Source organism: Tachyglossus aculeatus, chromosome X4, assembly GCF_015852505.1.
Source record: "Tachyglossus aculeatus isolate mTacAcu1 chromosome X4, mTacAcu1.pri, whole genome shotgun sequence".
Lineage (NCBI taxonomy): Eukaryota > Metazoa > Chordata > Mammalia > Monotremata > Tachyglossidae > Tachyglossus > Tachyglossus aculeatus.
Window position 1 is genome coordinate 52,144,185 of NC_052098.1, and position 21,647 is coordinate 52,165,831.

The 21,647-nt window shown below is 42.8% G+C and overlaps 1 protein-coding gene across 1 annotated transcript in view; it reads left to right on the forward strand.

Annotated features, from left to right (window-relative positions):
- RAD23B (RAD23 homolog B, nucleotide excision repair protein) overlaps window positions 1-21,647 on the forward strand; it is a 63,500-nt gene that overhangs the window by 35,510 nt on the left and 6,343 nt on the right. Inside the window, exons 5-7 of the mRNA XM_038769383.1 lie at window positions 12,075-12,154; window positions 16,017-16,144; window positions 20,962-21,094. Coding sequence (XP_038625311.1) covers window positions 12,075-12,154; window positions 16,017-16,144; window positions 20,962-21,094 — 341 coding nt within the window. The remainder of the gene's footprint in view (window positions 1-12,074; window positions 12,155-16,016; window positions 16,145-20,961; window positions 21,095-21,647) is intronic.

Sequence of the window (21,647 nt, forward strand, 5' to 3'; positions counted from 1 at the left end):
GTGGGTTTATGCCTAGACTCTGATCAGTATCAAAATAGTATGGTAGAGTTGTGTGATTACTAGCATATGCACCCTCTCCCCCCCGCCCCACCCCAAACTTTTCCTTGATTAGGAGCATCTCTTTTTGAAGGGGATCAAACATCAAACCTATTTTAGGACAGTAGGAGAAAGTAGCAGTGTAGCTGTAGAGCTATGATTGAAAAGGACACAGGTGAATTGGTAATGTCTTAATGAACAACCTGGTGTGAATTTAGTGTGCTGCTACCTTCCAGTCCCTGGTTTCTCCTTGCACTTTCCTTTGGCTTTCTTTTTTTTAATGGAATTCTCTTCTTGCTCTGATATGGGATCTCTTCCTCCTGGTCCTTCTTACTCATTTTAGAGCCCAGAATTCACATATTTTTTATAAGCATCTCTTTCTGTTGGCAGGTGGACTCAGGGGAGAAGCAGCTTGGCTGCCTATTCTACTTTTCAGCCATAGAATTACACGACTTAGAAGTTATAAGGTTACCCATAACTGTTGGCTATGTAGGGCAAGACAATTTTAGGACCAATTTTTATTAATAAGATTGGGGAAATTGTTCCTTTTTTGAAGGCGGACTCTTTCAGATCACTAAGGAAACACTTAGTGAATAACTTCTTTTCCAGTGTTTATAAATGCTATCACAGTTAATGCACCTTCAAAAAGTGAGCAGCACTTTTTTTTTGCCATTTTCATCTATAGGATCAAGCCCATAATAGAATAAAACTGAATTCTCACAATTGCTTTTGAAGTAGATGTGTTAATACTATTGGTGTATGTGACCAGGTTGAAGTATAAGTACTCTGTAAAGAAGCCAAGTCAGATGAGTGACTAGGAAAAAAATCTTGACCACAAATTATAAGACATTTTTGTGATCTAGTAAAAGAAAATGACACACTTTCTTCTTTTTTACTTAATTGCCTGAGATCACAGGTCCTGTCTTTGTGAGGTGATCTAGTTGTTAGAGTTCAGCTTTCAATAGTTTGTTTTTTTCTAAAAGCCTGGATTTGTAACAGTGGTTTCCAGTTTGTTCTTGTTAATTGCGTAATCACCAGCAGTAGGTGTTAACCAGTGGTGGTAATATTTATTAAGCACCTGCGTGCAAAGTGCTGTGAAGTGTTTGGAAAAGAGTGCACAGGTGAGAATTAGAGTCTCTGGCCCCTTTGGGGTTTACAATTGAAGAGTGAGTGGGAGAGGGCAAGTTGGCAACAGATGCATAAAGAAATATGAAACAATGAAAACACAAATGCATCATAAAGGGTAAGGACAGGGAATGCTAATGTCAAAGTGAATGCAGTATCACCTTCCTGTTTTACATGTTGGTCTCTGGAAAATAGAAATAAGGGTTCAGGCATTCTTCCAGGTCCTTTGGTCCCATTATTCAATTCCTCTGATGATGACCAGAATGGGGTAGATCATCAGGGCATGATCTTTTGTCAGTCTAGCAAACTAGCTAATTCCACAGAATTGTGGAAGGACATGAGGGAATATTCTCCAGGTGACCCATTTTTTTCACTGCTGAGCATTGCAGGGGGTGGGGGGAGGGAGATTCCAGATCTCCTGGCCACAAAAACAGAGACTGTTCACCCAGGTTGCAGGGATTATGCACTTGGAAAATTTAGCCCTGTTGCACTTACCTTTACAACACCACAGTGTGCCATACCCTAGCAGGTTCGTGTTGCCTGACAAAAGTTTCCTAATTCTTCAACAGCACTCTAGCCAAAAGACATAGTGAAAACCTGTGTTATGGCAGAATTGACTTAATTTGGGTAAAAAAATTTGGTTCCCTTTGTAAAAACTAGGAATTTTGAGTGCTAGAGTTCACTTTACAATACCAGCTGCATGACAAGTGTTTCTTTGATCACAAATGTCCTTTTTAGTGTTTGCAAATGGCTAATTGAATGCTTGAAATCAGTTACGACTTGACACTGTCCACATGTTTTGTTTTGTTGTCTGTCTTCCCCTTCTAGACTGTGAGCCTGTTGTTGGGTAGGGACCGTTTCTATATGTTGCCAACTTGTACTTCCCAAGTGCTTAGTACAGTGTTCTGTACACAGTAAGCGCTCAATAAATATGATTGAATGAATGAATGAATGTGCGAAGCAGTGTTAAGGTGACCTTGCTTATTTTAGGATACTGGACTGCAGTGTCAGTAATGGGGGGAAAAGCGGAAATCCTGCAGTGGGGAAAAAAAGCAACACATTTTAAAAGGATCAACTTCAAGATAGATGATTCCAAAAATATGGGTAGGTTCTGTTGGCATCAGTAAGATCCCGGATATGCTAAATTGAATTAAGTGCATTCTGACAGAATTTGGATTGATTAGTCATCTATCGCCTTTGTTCTCTGGGGCAGTGAAAATGTTAAGAAAAACTTAAAAGTTGAAAGAAATGAAATTTGGTTGCTGGTTTTGGAAGGAGTTAACTACAGGAAGAAGATTCTGGTGGTAGGAATTATGTTAAGTATAGTAAATATACCCTACTAATAGGGGTTGTGTAAGACCCATCAAAGGGCCAATTAAATTGGGGAGGTGAGAATTAGATGCAATTCCTGGCCCCTTGGGGGCTTGGAGAATAAGTGGGAAAAGGAGGTTGGCAAGAGACTGTATAAAGAAGTATGGAACCATGAAAACACAAACTCATCCTACAGGGTAAAGACAGGGAATGTTAAGGCCTTCCTCTAAGCCCTTTGTGCACCCAAGAAAGCCTCTGGGAACAGAGTCTCCTGAGACTGTCAGGTCAGCACAAAGCCACATTAGCCAGGCCAGAACAGCCACCCACAGTCCTGTTTCAGCTGGGGAGTTACAGTGCTTCTAAAGTGGCTAGAAATCATTTCAAGGAGGGATCTGCAACCACAACCATAAGCCCCAAGGACTGTTAGATGAGGAGTCCATGGAGCAACCTTGCACATGTGCACATTCCTTAAAAACAAACTTCCAGCAACTTTAGGTACCCTGCAGTCAGCCACAAGTCAGTGTGACCGGGGTCTTTGCTGCACAATTCTCTTCAGTTGCCACTGATTAGACCCTCAAGGTGGTTCAGTCCTCAGAGGAGAATGGCTTCGAGTTCCACTAAAAGCAGCTAATGACACCAGCATTGAATTGGGCCTTTCCAGCCCTATATCTTTTTGGCACATACAGTGTCCCAAGAACCCAGATGCTCAACACCAGTGTACAATAATGATAGTCACTGATGATATGCAACTGATTATTCACCTCCTGGATACCACATAAAAAGTCCTAAGTCCACCAAACTACCAAGTACCATTGCCTTATCTTTGCTAGAAGAAATGTTAAAATGTGAACTAAACCACAGACGACCCCCCCCCCCCCCGAACACATACACACACACGCACACCTCAAACCTTAACTATACAATAAATTGTCCATGCTCCCCGATATTGGGGACCTCTCAGTTCACTTTGAACCCAGGTGTGGTGGTACCATGAACCTGTAATTCCCTTTTGAGATGAGAATGTGGATTTCCCTGCCTCCACCAGCCAGATCACATGTATAATCATACCTGGTTTGAAGGAAGCAGCTGGACATAGCCAATTGTATTTATTAAGCACTTAATGTATGTAGAGCACTGTACTAAGTGCTTGTTAGAATACAGTACAACAATAAGCAGACACATTCCCTGCCTGCAATGGGGTTCCCCCAAAAAGTGAGGCAAGGAAAGCGTGTGGACCACATATATAAATCTCACTCAGGAACAGGACACTTACCTTCCTGGACAATCCTAGCTATCCAGGTAGTATACATTCGGGCAAAAGGCACACAGGTTATGTCACTGTGTTACAAATGTCCTGGTAATGAGTGGGTTTCAGCACTCAAATGCTTCCTGAAATTCCAACACATTCACATCCCATGTTTTCCCGGTGCTGGGTTACAAGCCCTGAATAATCCCAGGGCAGTGAATAGCTGGTACTCAGATTCTGAGGGCAAGCCTAGGGGATTCAAGTCTGAACTCTGGATGTAAAGAGAACCCCCCCCCACCTCCCCACAAGGTTCTAGGTCTGAGTTTACAAGCCTCAGGCAGCACAATCCTATGGCCTTGTTTTTGTCATACTAATTCCATGAAACACTATTGTCCTGAATCATATTTCTGATTGGGAGCCAACCTGACACCCTTTGATGTACATGTTTGTTTCGCCAATTCCCCCAGAAACCCATGAAAGCGCAAGGATTTAGGAAAAAGTGGGCATTTAAGTTACTGGATTTGGATTGGGCAGTTTATTCCTTCAAGAACAATAAAACAAGTAGGTGGCTGGGTTACAGTGTATGCCTGCAGTTACACAGTATACACCTGCCCTGATACATTTTTCACTGTATTTTGGTTAAAATTTTGTTAGGAATGTAGGGAACCTTCATTCAGCAGTGCCACCCTCTCTTAGTAGGTGTTGGAAGAAACTGCACAATGTGTGCAAAGTTGGAATGCGTGAATACTGCAGTGTGAACTGACTTTAATTTGGGTTGTTTAAAGAATGCACCTTCTGCATTATAGACCTGGGTGTGCGTTCCTGTGTATATTGGCTGCTATTTTGGGTGCATAGTCACCTGAAGATATCCAGTGCAGCCTAGGTGAAATATCAACCAACGCAGTTCAGCGAGGAGTCCCACACACAACACTCACCCAGAATATGGCACCTCCATTGAGCATGGCAACCTATGCAACACCATGTATATGTGACTGTGAGAGGACCACACAGGAGGAGGAATGTAGACAGAATGAGTGAGGTATGGTGGCTAAGAAATGCAGTAGTGCACTTATTGGCAATCTTCACATTTACGTAGTGTAGAAGAGTGTAGGTCACATTAGTCTTATCAGCCACCCTTGTACGCACTAACAAAAACTGCGCCATCAGTGGCTTCATTTTCACATTTGGGTAAAGGCTATAAATGTTAAAAAAAATAGGCCATATGGGATTGGAAAGCTAAGTAGGATATTAAGTGCGTTACTATGTGTTAAGCACTGAAATAGGTGCAAGATAATCAGATGGTGAACAGTCCCTTTTCTTCCCAGGGCTCGTAATGAAAGAGGTAGGGAGAGGCGGTATCTTATCCTCATTTTGCAGGTGAGGAAACAGTGGCATGGAGCGGGCGAGTGATGGATTGAGTGTAGGTGACTTGCCCGTGGTCACACAGCCAACCAATAACAAGGTTTGGATTAGAATCCAGGTCTCCTTGATTCCTGTTCCCAAACTCTAACCATGAAGCCAGGTCGCCTTTCAAAAGCCTTATGCCCAGTATACAATCTATTCCCCCTCCCTGCAACACACACTCACACATCTTTCTCCAGTAAAAGCCTTTTTGTGTCTGGAAACTGCCAACTGTGAACTCTCTTCTTTCTCTATCCCCAGAAGCCCTGCTAAAAAAATCCTTCAGTCTAGTAGCTATGCGTATGCTATTCAGGGCCCAGGTTTTTCTGGGAGTAGTTGGACAGCACATGCATTGGCTAAGGTGAAACAAATGCCGTTCCTCTCATTTGTATTTGCTACCATGGTCACGTTATAATGCAGATTGCATTCTTGCAGAACTTTGTGTTCAGAGAAACTCACATGGTACTACTTAGAAGTCAAATGCGCACAACTGTTTCTTGCATCACACTACCTAGACACTCGCATTGTTGGAAGACCATTCCCTAATTTTGCTGTAAAGTCCAGCCAAAACATAGTAAAACCACATACTGGTAGACCTGAGTGGACCGGCAATAAGGAGAGGAGAACAAAAGAGCTGTTGCCCTTCAAACTGAAAGTAGATATTTGTTGGTGTTTTGAAAACGAACATATTTTATACAACTTTGGCTAGTCTATGATGTGATATCAGTGCCCAGGAAGATTGTTCAAATTCACCTTACTTGACATAATCTAATTTTGCAGCGAGGTAGTGTTACAAATGACTGGCTTTCAGGGATCATCCGTGAGGTGCCCCTAGCTCCAGTATTAGTAATGGTATTTATCGAGCGCCCACTGGTGCAATATATTGTACTAAGTACTTGGGAAAGAAGCGATATGTTCCCTGTCCACAAAGAGCATACATTCCAACAGGGTAGACACATTCAAATATTTACGAATGGAGTTCAGTGAATAAAAATCAGATGACCATCAAGCGGCATAAAAAGATGGTAAATGTTTTAGAAATGTAATTGCTGAACATGCTCTATCTCCTGAACACATGTATGAAGCTAACGGAACTGGCCTATTTTGGCAATGCTTGCCACATTCTATCCTAGCAGGTACAAGGGAATCTAGTGCTGCTGGTTTGAAGCCTAAACCGTTCTCACAAGGTACTCATTGTGAGGAGAGTGGATGATGGGAGCATACCCAAACAGCTGCTGTATGGTGAGCTGAAAGGGGACAACCCAGAGCATGGGGGAGAGAGGAAACGTTTTAAGGATGCAGTGAAGGCCGGGCCCAGACAATCTGGCATCGCAGCCGAAAGCTGGACGACAGCAGGTCTCGACGCCCCCCTGTTGTCGAGAAAGGACTGGTTGTGGAGCAGAGGTCTCGAGAGGATGGCGAAACAGGTGAAAGGGCAAACGGCAACAAGAAGTGTCAAAGGACAACCCTCGGAGATGGTGGATGGGACCGTTAGCCTCACCTTAGCCTCTTAGGCTACAACGCACCTGTAGGGAGACTTCATCTTCAGTGATATCTTCCTCAGACCGCACTTCCTTTTTGGGATGATGCCCTGTCCACAGAAGAGATTTCCCGAGAGGTTTTGATCAAGCATGGAAGTGCGACCTAGCTATGCAAGACTTTCTCATAATGCAAGATGCAGTGTGTCATCGAGTTAACCCTTTGTTATTTGCCCTGAAAAATGCGAATGTTCCCAAAAGACACCACTCACCAAGACAGGCGGACACCTCTCGGCTGGGGCACGCTGCCCAAGGATGCCGTGACGTGTGTGCTGGAGCCGAAGGGCTTCCTTGCTGTGTGGCTCGCAGGAGAATGTCCTTTGACTGGCTGCAGGTCCATCATCCATGACTCATCACACAATGAGTAAACATGGGAGGTGTGCAGCCAGTCTCCCGGGAGGGTGGGTGGCGGTTCTACCCTTTCCCCGCAAGCGCGGGGAAAGGGTCAGTGGTGATGGTGGTGGCGTGTGGGACCCGAGAACCCTCCAACTGTCTCTGCAAGAGTCAGGGTGCCAAGCGGCTTTGGACATGCAAACCCTGCTCACCACACAAACCTTGCTCAACACTACAGCTGTCGAGGAGAAGGCCAGAAGCCTTGGCTTGGGCGTACCACATTCCTCCACCCCTGCCTGCAACCAGAAGGACATTTGTTCACAAAAACTTCCAGGGCTAGAGCAGTGGCATATGCTGCTAACTCAGAAAGGTAAGGCGGAAGTCTAGGCACTTTACCTTCCTAGGCTTTCCTACTGTTTCAGCCAGCCTGTAGGTTTCTAAAAGGTGGCCAGGAGCCTGCTCAAAATCATTGCCCACCTGCTTCACCTCCTATGTTAATTGCATTGCCACATCATCGAGTACTGCCCCTCCTGAATTTCTGAAGAAAGATTAGGTTACTGTGTACACTGCTCAGTTTTAGTATTGGGTGGACTTATACTGGTGAATACCTGAATAGTGTTTTATACCCAGTGTATCTTATTTCTTTTAAAAAGTGGACTAGGGGTGAGAATCAGACATAGTTCCTGGCCCCCAGGGGGTTCACAATCTATGAATAAAGTGGGGAGAACTGGGGTGGCAGCAGACACATAGGAAAAGATGAAACAGTAAAAACTCTAACAACATTAAAGACATGGACATTAAATTGAGCAATAGGGTGCTGAGGTTGGAAGAGCAGAGTTTGACTCATTGTTCAGAGTCCAAAAGTGTTAGCTGCAGCCATAGCCCTGGCCTTCCCGATATTCTACAAGTTGAGAAAGCTCTGCACTGTTGCTGAATTCTTACCTTCCCTGTCCTGGAGCAGAGGTTGATGGGAAGTTCAGGTGGCATCGGGGCTGGGCAGCTGGTCTCCAGTTGGTAAGGGCATCACTATGTTGCTGCTTCTCAGAATCATTGCCCTTATCTGACCATCACAATCAGAAGAATATTGACCCATATCATCACTTCTCTAGTAATTACGTGTGGCTTACTCCTTGGGCCGGGTTCCCCCCAAAAAATCTTGCTTTGGATTTAATTTCCTGTTCTCAAAGTTAGAAATGGTAGCAATGGTATTTATTGAGCATCCATTGGATGCAATTCACTGTACTATGTAGTTGGGAACGTACACCACAAGCTTGAGACACGTTTCCCTATCAATGAGCGCGCACACTAATTTAATGGGAGAGAGAGAATTTCTGACACTGAACCCATTTTCAGAGTTTCTGTCCAGGATCCATTCTTGTGTGACATGTAAGGAGTTGGCTCTGGGGGAGAGATTTCCTCACATTTGTGATACACATGATTTCAACTCAGCATGAATTCTTGCATGTTCAGGTTGGAAGTTCAGAACTAAGAGTTTCCCACATTCACGGGGAGTCCTTTTGGTGTGACTCTTGTAGAGAAAAAGAAAGCTGGAAGGTGACATGGGGACAGACCAGACTTGTGCACAGTTGTTGTTCACCGTGTCCCACTTGCCTCAGGACTAGGGGTTATCCATTGCAGCTTGGAGCTGATAGGTTCAAAACCCTCAGAAGGAATTTTATTTTCACATGTAGTGGTAAATTCAGTTCGTTCATTTTATTACCTGGGAAGTTAGGTTGGCCAAAGATTGGTGGCCCCAAGAGAGATTTGGACATGAGGGCCTTACCAGCTTACTAAAAGGGAAAATTCAGGATGCTAGATGGTACAGCCCTAACCAGGTTGGAGGTCAGCCATCAATTCTACTTTAAGCACTATGATACCACTGTTTTTTGGGTTGGTTTTTTTTGTGTGTGTGCTGTTTTGTTTTTGATTAACCTGGGTTCTAACCCCGGCTCTGTACACAGTGCTGGGGTAGATACAAGATAATCGAGTTGGACACCGTCACTGTCCCAATGGGGCTCCCATTTTACAGGTAGGGTAACTAACTGAGGCACAGAGAAGTGATGTGACTCACCCAAGGTCACGCCGCAGACTAGCGGCAGAGCCGGGGTTGGAACTCAGGTCTCCTGACTCCCAGGCCTGTGCTTTTAGAGAGAATATATTGACATGGGCAGACCAGTGGCCAAACTTAGTTCTTTCCTAGGTACAAAAATGATTGAGCAGCAAGTTAGGAGTTGGCCACATTCCTTACATTTGTGGAGCTTTTTTGGTTTCTTTGACACCAAACGTGAGTTGCTGATTACTGATGGATACTCCCTTTGGTGGTGTCTTGCTTGCTCTACCCATATAAGATATGTAAGTTGTAACTGCTTTGAGTTAATTGTGAGGATAGAAATTGGAATTTGGAGGGGGTTTTCTAGCTGTCTTTATGACTTTGGACCGGTTTACGTGACAGCCTAAGATAAAAAAAAGTTAATGAATTTTGCTCTGGCGTGATTTGTAATGTTCCCTCTTTGTGATGTGATGAGAAGTATCCTTTCATTCTCTATTGGCCCCCTAACTTCGAATTGTAGTTTGTCTAATTGTGTTGGGCAGGAGGTCACTGCCTTTGCAATGTGAGTTGGCATTATGTCATTCTGCTGGGCTAGTGAGGGTTCTCCACAGACTGGGTTTGGAGTGAGGGGCCTTGAGGGGATTGTGACCAAAGTGGGGCTCCCTGGAGCCAATTGGAACTCTGCAATCTTCTGGCACTGCCATGAACTACTCTTTCCTAGTAGTTTGGGCTATCCCCAAGTACCAAGGAATTCCGGGTCAACCAATTTGATGTTAGCTTCACCATTGGCCTCTGTTTTCAAATGTCCTAGATTCTATCTGACCATTTCCAGGGGAGCAGTATCATCTGTGATATGCAAGGTTGCTCATTAGTGCTAACCGAAAGGCTTCTGTACTCTGTCATAGCGTTCATTGACATGCAGCTTCCGAAGGGGAAAAACAGGCTAGTTAGTATATGTTCACATATGAGGCTTTTGTTCCCTTGTCCTGCCTGGGATACTTCTGAGAACGGCAACTCTTTAAATTTTGTACGTGAGTCTTTCAGAAAGAATTGTAATGCCAAGGTGAAGCTTTTTATTAGAAGGAAATTCATGCAACTGCCACCTGCTTAGCTACTTTGCTATGTATCTTGCTCATGGCTCCCATCCCCAGTACTGTTCCCCCTGAATGGAACTTCCTCCTCCTGATCTTCAAAGCCCACCTTCTAATGCCTCCTTCAAGAGGCATTCCCCAAATTATCAATTCCTCAACTTTCCGATGACACCACCTGGTCAATGAGCTTTGTCCATATATATGTACCTGTTGTTTAAACAACAGGGCCCCTCTTACAGCGCCTTGAAAACAGTAGGTGCTCAATAAATGCTACTGATGAATCAAAAGAAAAATCAGGGTGGAGAGCTGGGGTTTGGTTTTCCTCATTATCATTTAATTTTTCATTAGTCTCCTACAACCCAACCCAGCCCACACACCTCACTCCTCTAGCACTGACTTATTCTCTGTGCTTCAGTAATAACAGTAATAATAATAAGATTTAAGATGTTTGTTAAGCGCTTGTTATGTGCCCAGCACTGTACTAAGCACTGGGGTAAATACAAGGTAATCAAGTCGGTACAGACTCTCTCCTACTAGGGTCTCACAGTCTTTAAGTAGGAAGAAGAATGGGTATTGAATCCCCACGGGTATTGAATCCCCATTTTATAGATGAAGCAACGGAGGCAGAGAAGTTAAGTGACTTGCCCAAGGTCACACAGCAGACAAGGGACGGAGCTCATCTCTCTCACCGTCAACCCTTTGCTCACACCCTCCCTCCTGCCTGGAAGTCCCTTCCCCTTCATCTCCTATAGACCACTCCCCCCCCCCACCCCATCTTCAAAGCTTTACTAAAAAGACTTCCTCCAGGAAGTCTTCCCTATCTTTTCCCCTAACCCTGTTTTCCCTCCCTTCTGCACCATCTGTACACTGAAGTACCTATCTCCTAAGCACCATGGGGGATTGACACTGGGAGCCCCATGTGGGATAGGAACTGTATCTTACTACTCAATTTGCATGTATCCATCCCAGCATTTAGTTTAGTGCCTGGTACCTAGTAAGCACTTAACAAATGCCGCAATTATTATTATTACCGTACCCCCAGCACTTAGGTACATATCCTCATGCTCTGTTGCTTCTCCTACCTGTAACTACTCTTAATCTCTGGATTCCCTGCTACCTAGTAAAATCCTTGAGAGCGGGGATTGTGTCTACCTACTGTATTGTACTCTCCCAAGCGCTTCATATAGTGCCCTGCACACAGTAAGTGCTCAATAAATACCATTGATTGATTGGAAATAGGGGGATTTTTTAGATAAGTGCCATTTTAATAGAGAGTTTTGATAATCAAGGAACTAATAAAAAGAACAAATTGTGAATACAGGTAAGTGTAATGGTACACCAAGTTGGTCAGGATTAATGCTGGTTACTTGGAGGTGGGACAGTGTTAAATGTTAGTGAAAGCTCTCTGGAAGAGGTGAGCACTGAGCTGCTGTTTAAAGGAAAGAAAAGAACCTATTAAGTGCCTTTGGGGTGGCTTGATTTGAGTGCGAGGGATAGTAAAGTGACAAGCTTGATTCGAATGAAGGTTGCAGGCCGGGCAAGTCAATATGTGTTGGAAAAAAATGTGTAAAATGGTGATTTAAAAAAAAATCTGATACTGATCAGCATCTCAGTCACCATGAGCTCTCTCGTTTTGTTTAATTGCAGCTACGGTGATTGAACATTCTTTAATGGGTGGGAGTATACTATAATGAATATCAGATGTATCCTGCCAATAAAATCGGATGGACAAATACATCTTTTCGTTTATATTCCAGATGAGAATATTTGGATTTTGGAAGAAAGTGTAGACAGTCCTTTTTTTTACTACTCTGGAGACAAAGAATGACTTGATTGTGTTTAGATGGAATGGGATCATTTCAGTGACTAGTTGAAACATACTGGGGGTTTAATTCCAAATTTATGCATTTGTTAAAGTTTAGTTTTATTTATTCTTGTTGCAGCTTGACAGGCGATGCTACGGGTGATGCTTCGGCCGATACTTCTCGGTCAAACCTTTTTGAAGATGCTACAAGTGCACTTGGTGAGTTGCTCCTGTAGTCCGTTTTTTAAAGCCCATGACTTAAATTGTAAAGAGTGAGAGTCTGGGGAAATGTATTTAAAGGGTTTAGAGTCCTTGCCCTTTCTGTTTTTGTGGGAAGTTTTTGTTTTCTAGTGCTTCCTGCCTCTCAGATGCTTCTCCTTTCAGGCACTTATTAGGATGGAGTCGATAAATTTGGGGTTTGAGGGATAATGAACATAGCTACGGTTGAGGGTCTTTTCAAATATAGTACTTGGAAAATGCCTTCTATCCACGGTGGGAGTTTCCTTTGCCGCTCCTTACAAATTATGTCCCATGGCTAGCATTATCCAAAGGGGGTTGAGAGAAGTTTGGTGAGGCTACTAAAATGTATGTTTCAGGGGTTGAGATAAACTTGGTGAGGCTACTGAAATGTGTGTTTACAGGCTGTTTTCTCAGGTCTTTTTTTTTTTTTTTGGATATGAAGTAGAACCCTATGTAATGCCTGTGCACATACAGTAGTTCTCTCACCAAGGACACTACTAATGCAAGAAGTGAAGGTTGTTATGTACTGGAACAATTTTTTTTTACCAATTTAATTTTTCTGTTACCTGTGTTACACATTTTTTTGACTGTTAACCTCTCTTCTTTCTCCTTTCTGTTTTTGGCCTGCTCTTGCATTTTGTGCTCAAAGTAAACTCCATTCCAACATGCTTCGTTGGGTAGATGGATAAATGTATACAGTATACTCGTGGATATTTGAGTGCAGTCACCCGTGGATTTATCCACACCCATCAGGGCAGTCAGGAGAAGGGAGTGGAACAGTGACGACCCAAGCCACCGGGTTCCCAAACTTTGCAGTGAAAGTTGCATTGTGGCGAGGCTTGGGAGGTCAACGGGGCTTGGATTCTCCAGCCCTGTTGAACACAAGGGCTCTCGCCATTGAAGGCTGGAAGTCTTTTTGGCTCAGGCACCTCATTGCATCAACTGTTGAGACAGTAGGCTCCAGTGGAGAGGCTTCTAGCTTCCTTCCATGGCTGCTGTAGGTTTGCGGCAAGAGATGTACTACAGAGGCTTGAAGTCCCTTCCATTTGGCCACTCCGCCTGAATGGCTAGATTGACGCGGTGATGTACCAAAACCTTAAACCTCCAGCCTTCCCAGTGAGAGCTGCACAGCAAAGGCTGGAAATCTCTCCCAACCAGTTGACGCGGTAGTGCAGGTGTAAAATCATGAGAGAGATTTAGATTTGGGGTTACTAACATTCCCTATACTTGCAAACATAAATTAGAAAGGTATGGACCTTTCCTTTCAGAGCAACTGGTGCATTCATTTCTTTTAATTGTTCTTTAATAAAATTGACAATACATATTGGTCTTTTGTCTTACTGGCCCATTTCACCCCTTATTTCTATGTGCTTAAAAATGCCTTTTCTTTCAAACCAGACCTGTATTGGATTGTCTAAAAAAAGAAAAAAATAATACCTTAGCTGGTGAATATTGAAGTCTCTGGAACATAAAGGGTTGGAACAAATGGGAGTTGGTTTGAACTAGCCTTAATACATGCTTGTGCCAGGCAAGCCAGATTTGGCTGCTGGTGGGTGGATTTGCAGAACCTGCAGAGCAAGATCAGACCATAGTACAGCTGACTAGTAGTAGTAATGTTATTTATTAAATGTTTACTGCAGGCAGAGCACTATACTAAGTGCTGGGAGAGGATATACAGTTGGGAATTAGACATGGTCCCTGTACCGCAGGGCAGGGGGTGGGGGGGGCGGTGCTCACAATCTAAAGCTGAACTTGGCAATACTTTTTTGTAACTGATCTTCAACATAGAATAATTAAGAAATTTTATTTTTCAACTGGAAAAAAAAATAACTTGAGCCATAAAGAGGCTTGAATTTGATGCCATCTGCCTGCCTGTATTAGCCTTCAGAGATAGAAATATATAATAATAATGATGGCATTTATTAAGTGCTTACTATTTGCAAAGCCTGTTCTAAGCACTGGGGAGGTTACAAGGTGATCAGGTTGTCCCACGAGGGGCTCACAGTTCTTAATCCCCATTTTACAGATGAGATAAGGCACAGAGAAGTTAAGTGACTTGCCCAAAGTCACACAGCTGACAAATGGCAGAGCCGGGATTTGAACCCATGACCTCTGACTCCAAGGCCCGTGCTCTTTCCACTGAGCTATGTTTGCCAGAGGGCCAGCTCCACAGCAGAGGCCATTGGCAGCTTTGCCTAATTGCCTTTTTATCTAATGAAAATTGCCCATGCTTTGTTCCACTCTTTCGGTCTTTTCTTCTAAATTGTGAAAAAGAGAAATCATTAAAGACTTTGGAACATTGTTCATCTCTTTCTTTAAACTGGCTGATGTTGCTGCCTTAGGTTTACAAATATGCAAAAAAGTTTTTTGCAGGTCCTTAATAGATACTTTTACTACCACTGCTCCCACTAGATCTTCTAGCCTAACCTTACACTCAGCTTTATGCCACTATGGTTGTTCCCTCCGGGTCCTTCGTTATTAATCTTCCTAGTCTTTTCATTTTTTTATTTTCTTTTTTATTGTTGTCTTGAAATATTTCCAAGCCAGATGTCCCTTACTCCACCCTTGTGGTTTGATATTTGTTTGAAGCTCATCATCCATGGTGTGATTTAAAACTCTTATTTGGTCAACAAATAGTTCGTTGACCTTCAATCAATAGTATTTAAAAAGTATTATTTCATAAATGAGAAATAATCTTGTGCGACCTCTTTAAAGAGGTTTTAAATTCAGAGTTTTTTTATGGGCCAACACTCGATATTGTAGGAAAATGTAAATCTAAATCATTTTATTGGGTTAACGGTAGACTTAGATGAGGTTAAACCAGGCTTGAGGAAGCGTTTTGTGGATCTGAGCACTGCGTTGAGCACCTGGGAGAGTATATGGAATACAGTAGAGTATGTCGTCCCGGCCCCCAAGCAGCTTGCAATGGAAAAGGAGAGAAAGACACTAATATATATTATAAATTATAGATTGGAGTAAGGGGAAATGGGATATAAATGCATGATTTAGTGCTTTAGTATGGTAGGTAAGTTATGGGTGTACATTCTGTAGGAGGTTGTGAGTACCTAAGTGTTTAGGTGGTGCAGGGATGTAAACTGAGTTTAGGAATTGAGGGAAGGCCTCCAGGAGATGTGATTTCTTAAGGGCTTGGAAGATGGGGAGATCAGCCAGGTGAGAAATGTTGGTGAGAGAGGGGGTTGGCGAGGGGGGTGGAATCCAGTCAGATAGGAAGGCATAAGCAGGAGATTGGTGATGGGAAAGATGAAAATGAGGCACAGCGAGAGGTATGAAAAGTGTGAGCTGGGATGTAGTGGGGGAAGAGTGCATCAGGAGGAGTGAGAGAGCTTTGGGAATGCTTTAAAACCAATGGTGAGATATTTCTGCTTGGCTACAGTATTTGATTTTGCAGACCGCTAGATTCCACGACCTTGTCTAGGGTAATAATTTCTAACCATATCTCTCTAGGGAGCCAGGTAAATCGAACCACAAGTGGATGGTTAGTGACAGTTTCTTGACTTGGATGTAATGAGTGGAGAGAATTTCTGTTTGGTAGAGAGAATATATATTATAAACATGTTTAATATTTAGACCTAGAATTAAATGCAGTTTCCTTTGGCCTGGAACCTTCCCATCCTTAATGAGCATTTCAGAATCAAACGTGAACATATTAGAATGAAATAAATGGAACGATGGGTAATGAAGTATGACGTACTTATAAAATGGTCTTCATGAAGGAGAACACAACCAGGGCTGGTTGTATGTCTTGATTTTTCATTTGCACTCATTTCTTTAAAGTTTGACCTTTTTTTTAAAAAAAAAACCTTTTATCTCTTCTTTTTAGTGACAGGTCAATCTTATGAGAACATGGTGACTGAGATCATGTCAATGGGCTATGAACGAGAACAAGTAATTGCAGCCCTGAGAGCCAGCTTCAACAATCCTGACAGAGCAGTGGAGTATCTTTTAATGGTGAGCTGTTAATTTCATTTACATTTTCACCTTTTAGCTTAGTGTTTTTGACTTGGATCTCAAGAGTAATTCATCTTTGTATTACCAGGTGCCAGAAAGTAGCACAACCTGTAACAGATACAGTAAAACTAACCGGAATCCCACAATATTAAATCCAGAGACTGAATCTGAGAATTTCATAAATGAGAAATAATCTTGTGCGACCTCTTTAAAGAGGTTTTAAATTCAGAGTTTTTTTATGGGCCAAAACTCGATATTGTAGGAAAATGTAAATCTAAATCATTTTATTGGGTTAATGGTAGACTTAGATGAGGTTAAACCAGGCTTGAGGAAGCGTTTTGTGGATCTGAAGCAACTTGAAAATATTTGGGGGATGTGATCTTATTTACTGGTAATGCCCTACCAGGTTTTCATGGGATGCCAGGTGATTCTGCTGATCAATCAGTTGTGTTTATTGAGTGTTTACTATGTGCCAAGCACTGTACTAAGCGCCTAAGACAGTACAATATAACAGAGTTGGTAGACACATTCTCTGCTCACAGTGAGCTCACAATCTAGAGGGGGAGACAGGCATTAATATAAGTAAATTATGGATATGTATTTAAGTATTGTGGGGCTGAGGGATGGGTGAATAAAGGGAGCAAATCAGGGTGACACAGAAGTGAGTGGAAGAAAAAGAAAAAAGGGCTTAGCCAGGAAAGGCTTCTTGGAAAAGATGTGCCTTCAATAAGGCTTTGAAAGTGGAGAGAGGAGTAACTGTCTGTCAGATATGGAGGGGGAAGGCGTTTCAGACCTGAGGCAGGATGTGGGTGAGAGGTCGGTGGCGACATACACGAGATTGAGGTATAGTGAATAGGTTGGCATTAGAGGAGCGAAGGGTGCAGGCTGGATTGTAATAGGAAAGCAGGGAGGTAAGGTAATTGAGTGCTTTAAAGCCAATGGTGAGGAGTTTCTGTTTGATGTGGCGGTGGATGGGCAACCACTGGAGGTTTGTGAGGAGAGGGGAAACATGGACTGAAAGTTTTTGTAAAAAAGTCATCCGGGCAGCAAAGTGAAGTATGAACCAGAGTAGGCAGAGACAGGAGGCAGGGAGGTCAGCAAGGAGGCTGATATGGTAATCAAGGCAGGATAGGTTAAGTGCTTGGATTAATGTGGTAACAGTGTGGATGGAGAGGAAAGCAAATTTTAGCGATGTTTTGAAGGTTGAACTGATAGGATTTTGTGACTAAAGTGAATATGTGGGTTGGGTTGAATGAGATAGAAAAATTGAGGGTAACACCTTGGTTATGGACTTGAGACAGGAAGGATGGTGGTGCCGTCTCCATTGATGAGAAAATCAAAGGGAGGACAGAGTTGGGGTGGGAAGATATGGATGTGGTAAGTTTGAGGTGTCAGTGAAACATCCAAGTAGAGATGTCTTGAAGGCAGGAGGAAATGGTTGGGAATCATCTGCATATAGATGGTAGTTGAAGCCATGGGAGCGAATGAGTGAAAGGAGCGGAAGCCAGATTGGAGGGGGTCAGGAAGAGAATTGGAAGAGAGGAACTGGAGGCAGTGGGTGTAGACAACTTGCTCAAGGAGTTTGGAGAAAAATGGTAGAAGGGAGATGTTTGAAGTGGGGAAGAGGCCATTGAAGAGTGAATGGCTGAGGATATTAGTCAAGGAGAGAAAGGGGTGGTCAAGTGTTTTGATAAGATGTGAAGGGGTAGGGTCAGAGGCACAGGTGGAGGGGGTGGATTCTGAGAGAAAGCAGAAGAAAGGCACTGTTGGTAAAGATAGGAGAGTTGAAGAAGGGGCAGGAGGAGGGAGGGACTGGAGAGGAGCAGCAGGTTTTTAGGGAGGCCTGCCTGATAGTTGCAATTTCCTAGGATTGTGATCCCATTAGTCTTGGCCAGTTCAATTGGCAACTAGCTCATGGAGAGAGATGAGGATGTGAGCAGAAGTATCATTAACATGAAAGTTTTCAAAATCTACTGTAAGGTCAATTTAGTGTTAATTCAATTGGAAGAACAGTTGAAGGTAATTCAATACTCAATCCATTTAGTTGGCTTTTTTTAGTTTGACTTTTTAGTAGTGCTTAATTGTTCTTTCACACAGCCTTTGGTGGTCTGAATCCTTCTAATTGGTGGATGTGGAAGGTGTCATACTTGTTCTCTAAACTTAGAACTTATTTTACTACAGGTTATATATTCCTTTTCATTGCTGCCTTGGGACTCTGCTTTATTTGGTGCTACCGATGTTTACATCTACCGTTTTACAGGCTTGGATGAATATATTATGTAGTTTTCTTGCCGAAGTAAAAGAAGTTGTAAGAAAAATTCTAATTGGATCCTTCACTGGTTGCCAATTCAATTGCATATGAAATTGACATATGACTTCCTCGGTGTTTTTACGGTTAACTGAGATGACCTTGTATTTTATTCCCCGTGGTTGGGTGTTAAATGCATTCATTCCATTTTGTTTTCTTTCAGAATCAGTTTAGAATTAAGGGAGTGGTTCAAGACCTAACTTTAATCTGCTTGTTTTGGCATCAACTAGGTGTTTGAGACAGGTTCTAGGAAGATGTTTGCATTCAGATGAGAGGAGAGTTTGATCAAGCTAAACAGAAAATCACAGATAATAATAATTGTGGTCTTTAAGTGCCATGTGCCAAGCACTGTTCTAAGCACTGGGAAATACAAGGTAATCAGGTCAGACACAGTCCCTGTCCCACATGGGGCTCATAGTCTTAATCCCTGCTTTACAGATGAGGTAACTGAGGTCCAGTGAAGTGACTTGCCCAAGGTCACACAGCAGACATGTAGCAGAGCAGACATTAGAACCCAGGTCTTTCTGACTCCCACACTTGTGCTCCATCCACTAGGCCACGCTGCTTCTCTATAGATACTTCTATAAATATTTTAAAATACATGACTTCATTATACTTCAGTTTTGAAGTACCCAATGGCAGTATGTAAATGTCTAAGAAGTTTTGGTCACTTGAATGCCTGTGTCCAGTGTCATAAAAATTCTTTAAAGTTTGTGCCATGCAGGCAATAAGCAACTAAAGGAGCCCTGTTGTATTGGGTGAGTACTTGTCATTCAAAGAAAGAAAGCAGTGATGACATACTTCGTGAGTTCAGTGTATCACTTTTTCTTTTTTTTTTTTCCTTTTTTTTTAAAGAGTCTTCCATTTTGGGACTTTTAGGCAAGGAGAGGCGTAATTTCCATACCTAATGGATGAATGGAATTTATGGAATAAGCATCTGCAGATTTATTAATATAGTGACTTGATGTACTCACTTTGAAGTACTTTGAAAGTTTGCATTGAAATCTAATTAAAGTAACAATTAGTCTTCTGCTCTCTACCCACTAACCCATTTGGCTGTGAGCTTAGTTCCTGGTTTGTTAATTTGTGGCCCAAGCACTTTCATATTTGTAAATTCATATTTCACCCCCTTCACAGGTCTGTAAGAAAAGGGAAGCCTTGTAGGTTTTTTTTAAGTTGAATAAGCAGTGGGTGGGACCTATTTGAATATGACGATCTTTTTTCCTTGAATGTTTTATGAGCGACATTGCTGTTAATTTCAAAGTACAATGAATGCCAGGTATGTTGCCACTTCATTTTCATTTTCAATATTGTATAAAAGTGATTTGATGTGGGATAGGGACTGTTTTATTTGGGGTTTTTTTTTGCCCATTTTATGGTATTTAAGTGCTTGCTATGTGCCAGACATTGTACTAAGCCCTGGGCTAAATACAAGCTAATCAGTTTAGACACAGTCCCTGTCCCACACTGGGCTCACGGTCTTGATCCCCATTTTCCAGATGAGGTAACTGAGGCACAGAAAAGTTAAGTGACTGGCTCAAGGTCACACAGGAGACAATAATAATAATAATAATAATAATAATAATAATAATGGTGTTTAAGTGCTTACTATGTGCCAAGCACTGTTCTGAGCACTGGGGTAGATACAAGATAAGCAGGTTGTCCCACATGGGGCTCACAGTCTTAATCCCCATTTTACAGATGAGGTAACTGAGGCCCAGAGAAGACAAGTGGCTTGCCCAAGGTCACACAGCAGACAAGTGGCGGAGCCGGAATTAGAGCCCATGACTTCTGACTCCCAAGCCCATGCTCTTTCCACTCAGCCATGTGGTAGAGCCGGGATTTAGAACCCAGGTTCTTCTAACTCCCAGGCTCGTGCTCTGCCCACTAGGCCATGCTGCTTCTCTGTTGGCCGAAACTCACTGCATTTGAGGTGATTATCTTGTATCATCCCCAGCACCTAGAACAGCGCTTAGCACATAGTAAGTGCTTAACAAATACCACAATTATTATGTTTAAGCCCAGTGGTTCCGTGACACTATCTTCTCTTCTCCTTCCCCTTCCTACGTGCCTCTCTTGTTACATCCCATACTTCTCCCTAGCTTTTGTGTGGCAGATAAGGGTGGTGGTTTTGGTGAGTGGGGAGGGGAAGGTTTCAAAATGAATTGGGAGCATTGGTGCCAACATTTCACTTGGAGTGCAGGGGAGGAAGGGAGGACTGGAGTTTTAAGAGGGATGGAAACCGGGAGGGGACGATCCAGGCCAGAGGCCACCATTTGGGGTCTTTTCAGCACTGCTCGGAAGTTCTCCATCTTGTCTTGTCAAAACCAGGATGAGCGAGGCTGGTTATCTAGTTCCAAGCAGCTGTGGGGGTGATTGACCCCCGTGGAATTGGGGTCTTGTGTTTGTGAGCCTTTGGCAGCCTGCATACTCATCAGTGATCAGTGACATAATATGAAGCCTTCCCATCGTAGGCGGGGATTCAAAGCTTGGACATTGCGTGTTTTAGGGCATCCCTGGAGATCGAGAGAGTCAGGCTGTGGTTGATCCCTCTCAAGCAGCTGGTACCGGTGCTGCGCAATCCTCCGCGGTGGCCGCAGCTGCAGCAACTACTGCAACAACTACTTCTACAACTTCTGGAGGTAAAGTGGAGTCTTTTGGTGAGGAGAATGGGCCTTGTCTAAAATGGAAAGGAGAAGAGAAAGCCAGTGTTGGTTAATTATCCTGCAATGTCACTATTATTCTGATTTCGATTTCAGATGAAAATCATTTAGGTGGGAAAATGTGCTATTTTGTATTCTCAGACAAATTAGAGGCATATTGAAGTAAAAGCAGTACTGGCCCTCTCCCCCCTTTCTTCCCTTAAACTATCATTGTTTCACCTTTTCTTGTAAAAGGGAAATATCCCTAGGTTAATTTGAATCATTAAACTTACCATCGTGACATATCAATTATCCCAAATTTTGAAGAGGATATACATTCATGTACATTAAGGATATGGGGTTCTGTGGGTTAAAATTTCTTAAACTAGGAAATTTCAGTGATCTGCATCCAAAACACCTTTGGCACATTGCATTTTTCTCTTGGAAATATGGGAAAATTGAGTTCAGTGCGAGTGGTATGTAACTCAATTCAAAGAATCTGTTTTTGTAGAATTTTTAGTTTCAGGCTGCAGTCATTTAGAATAATCAAATA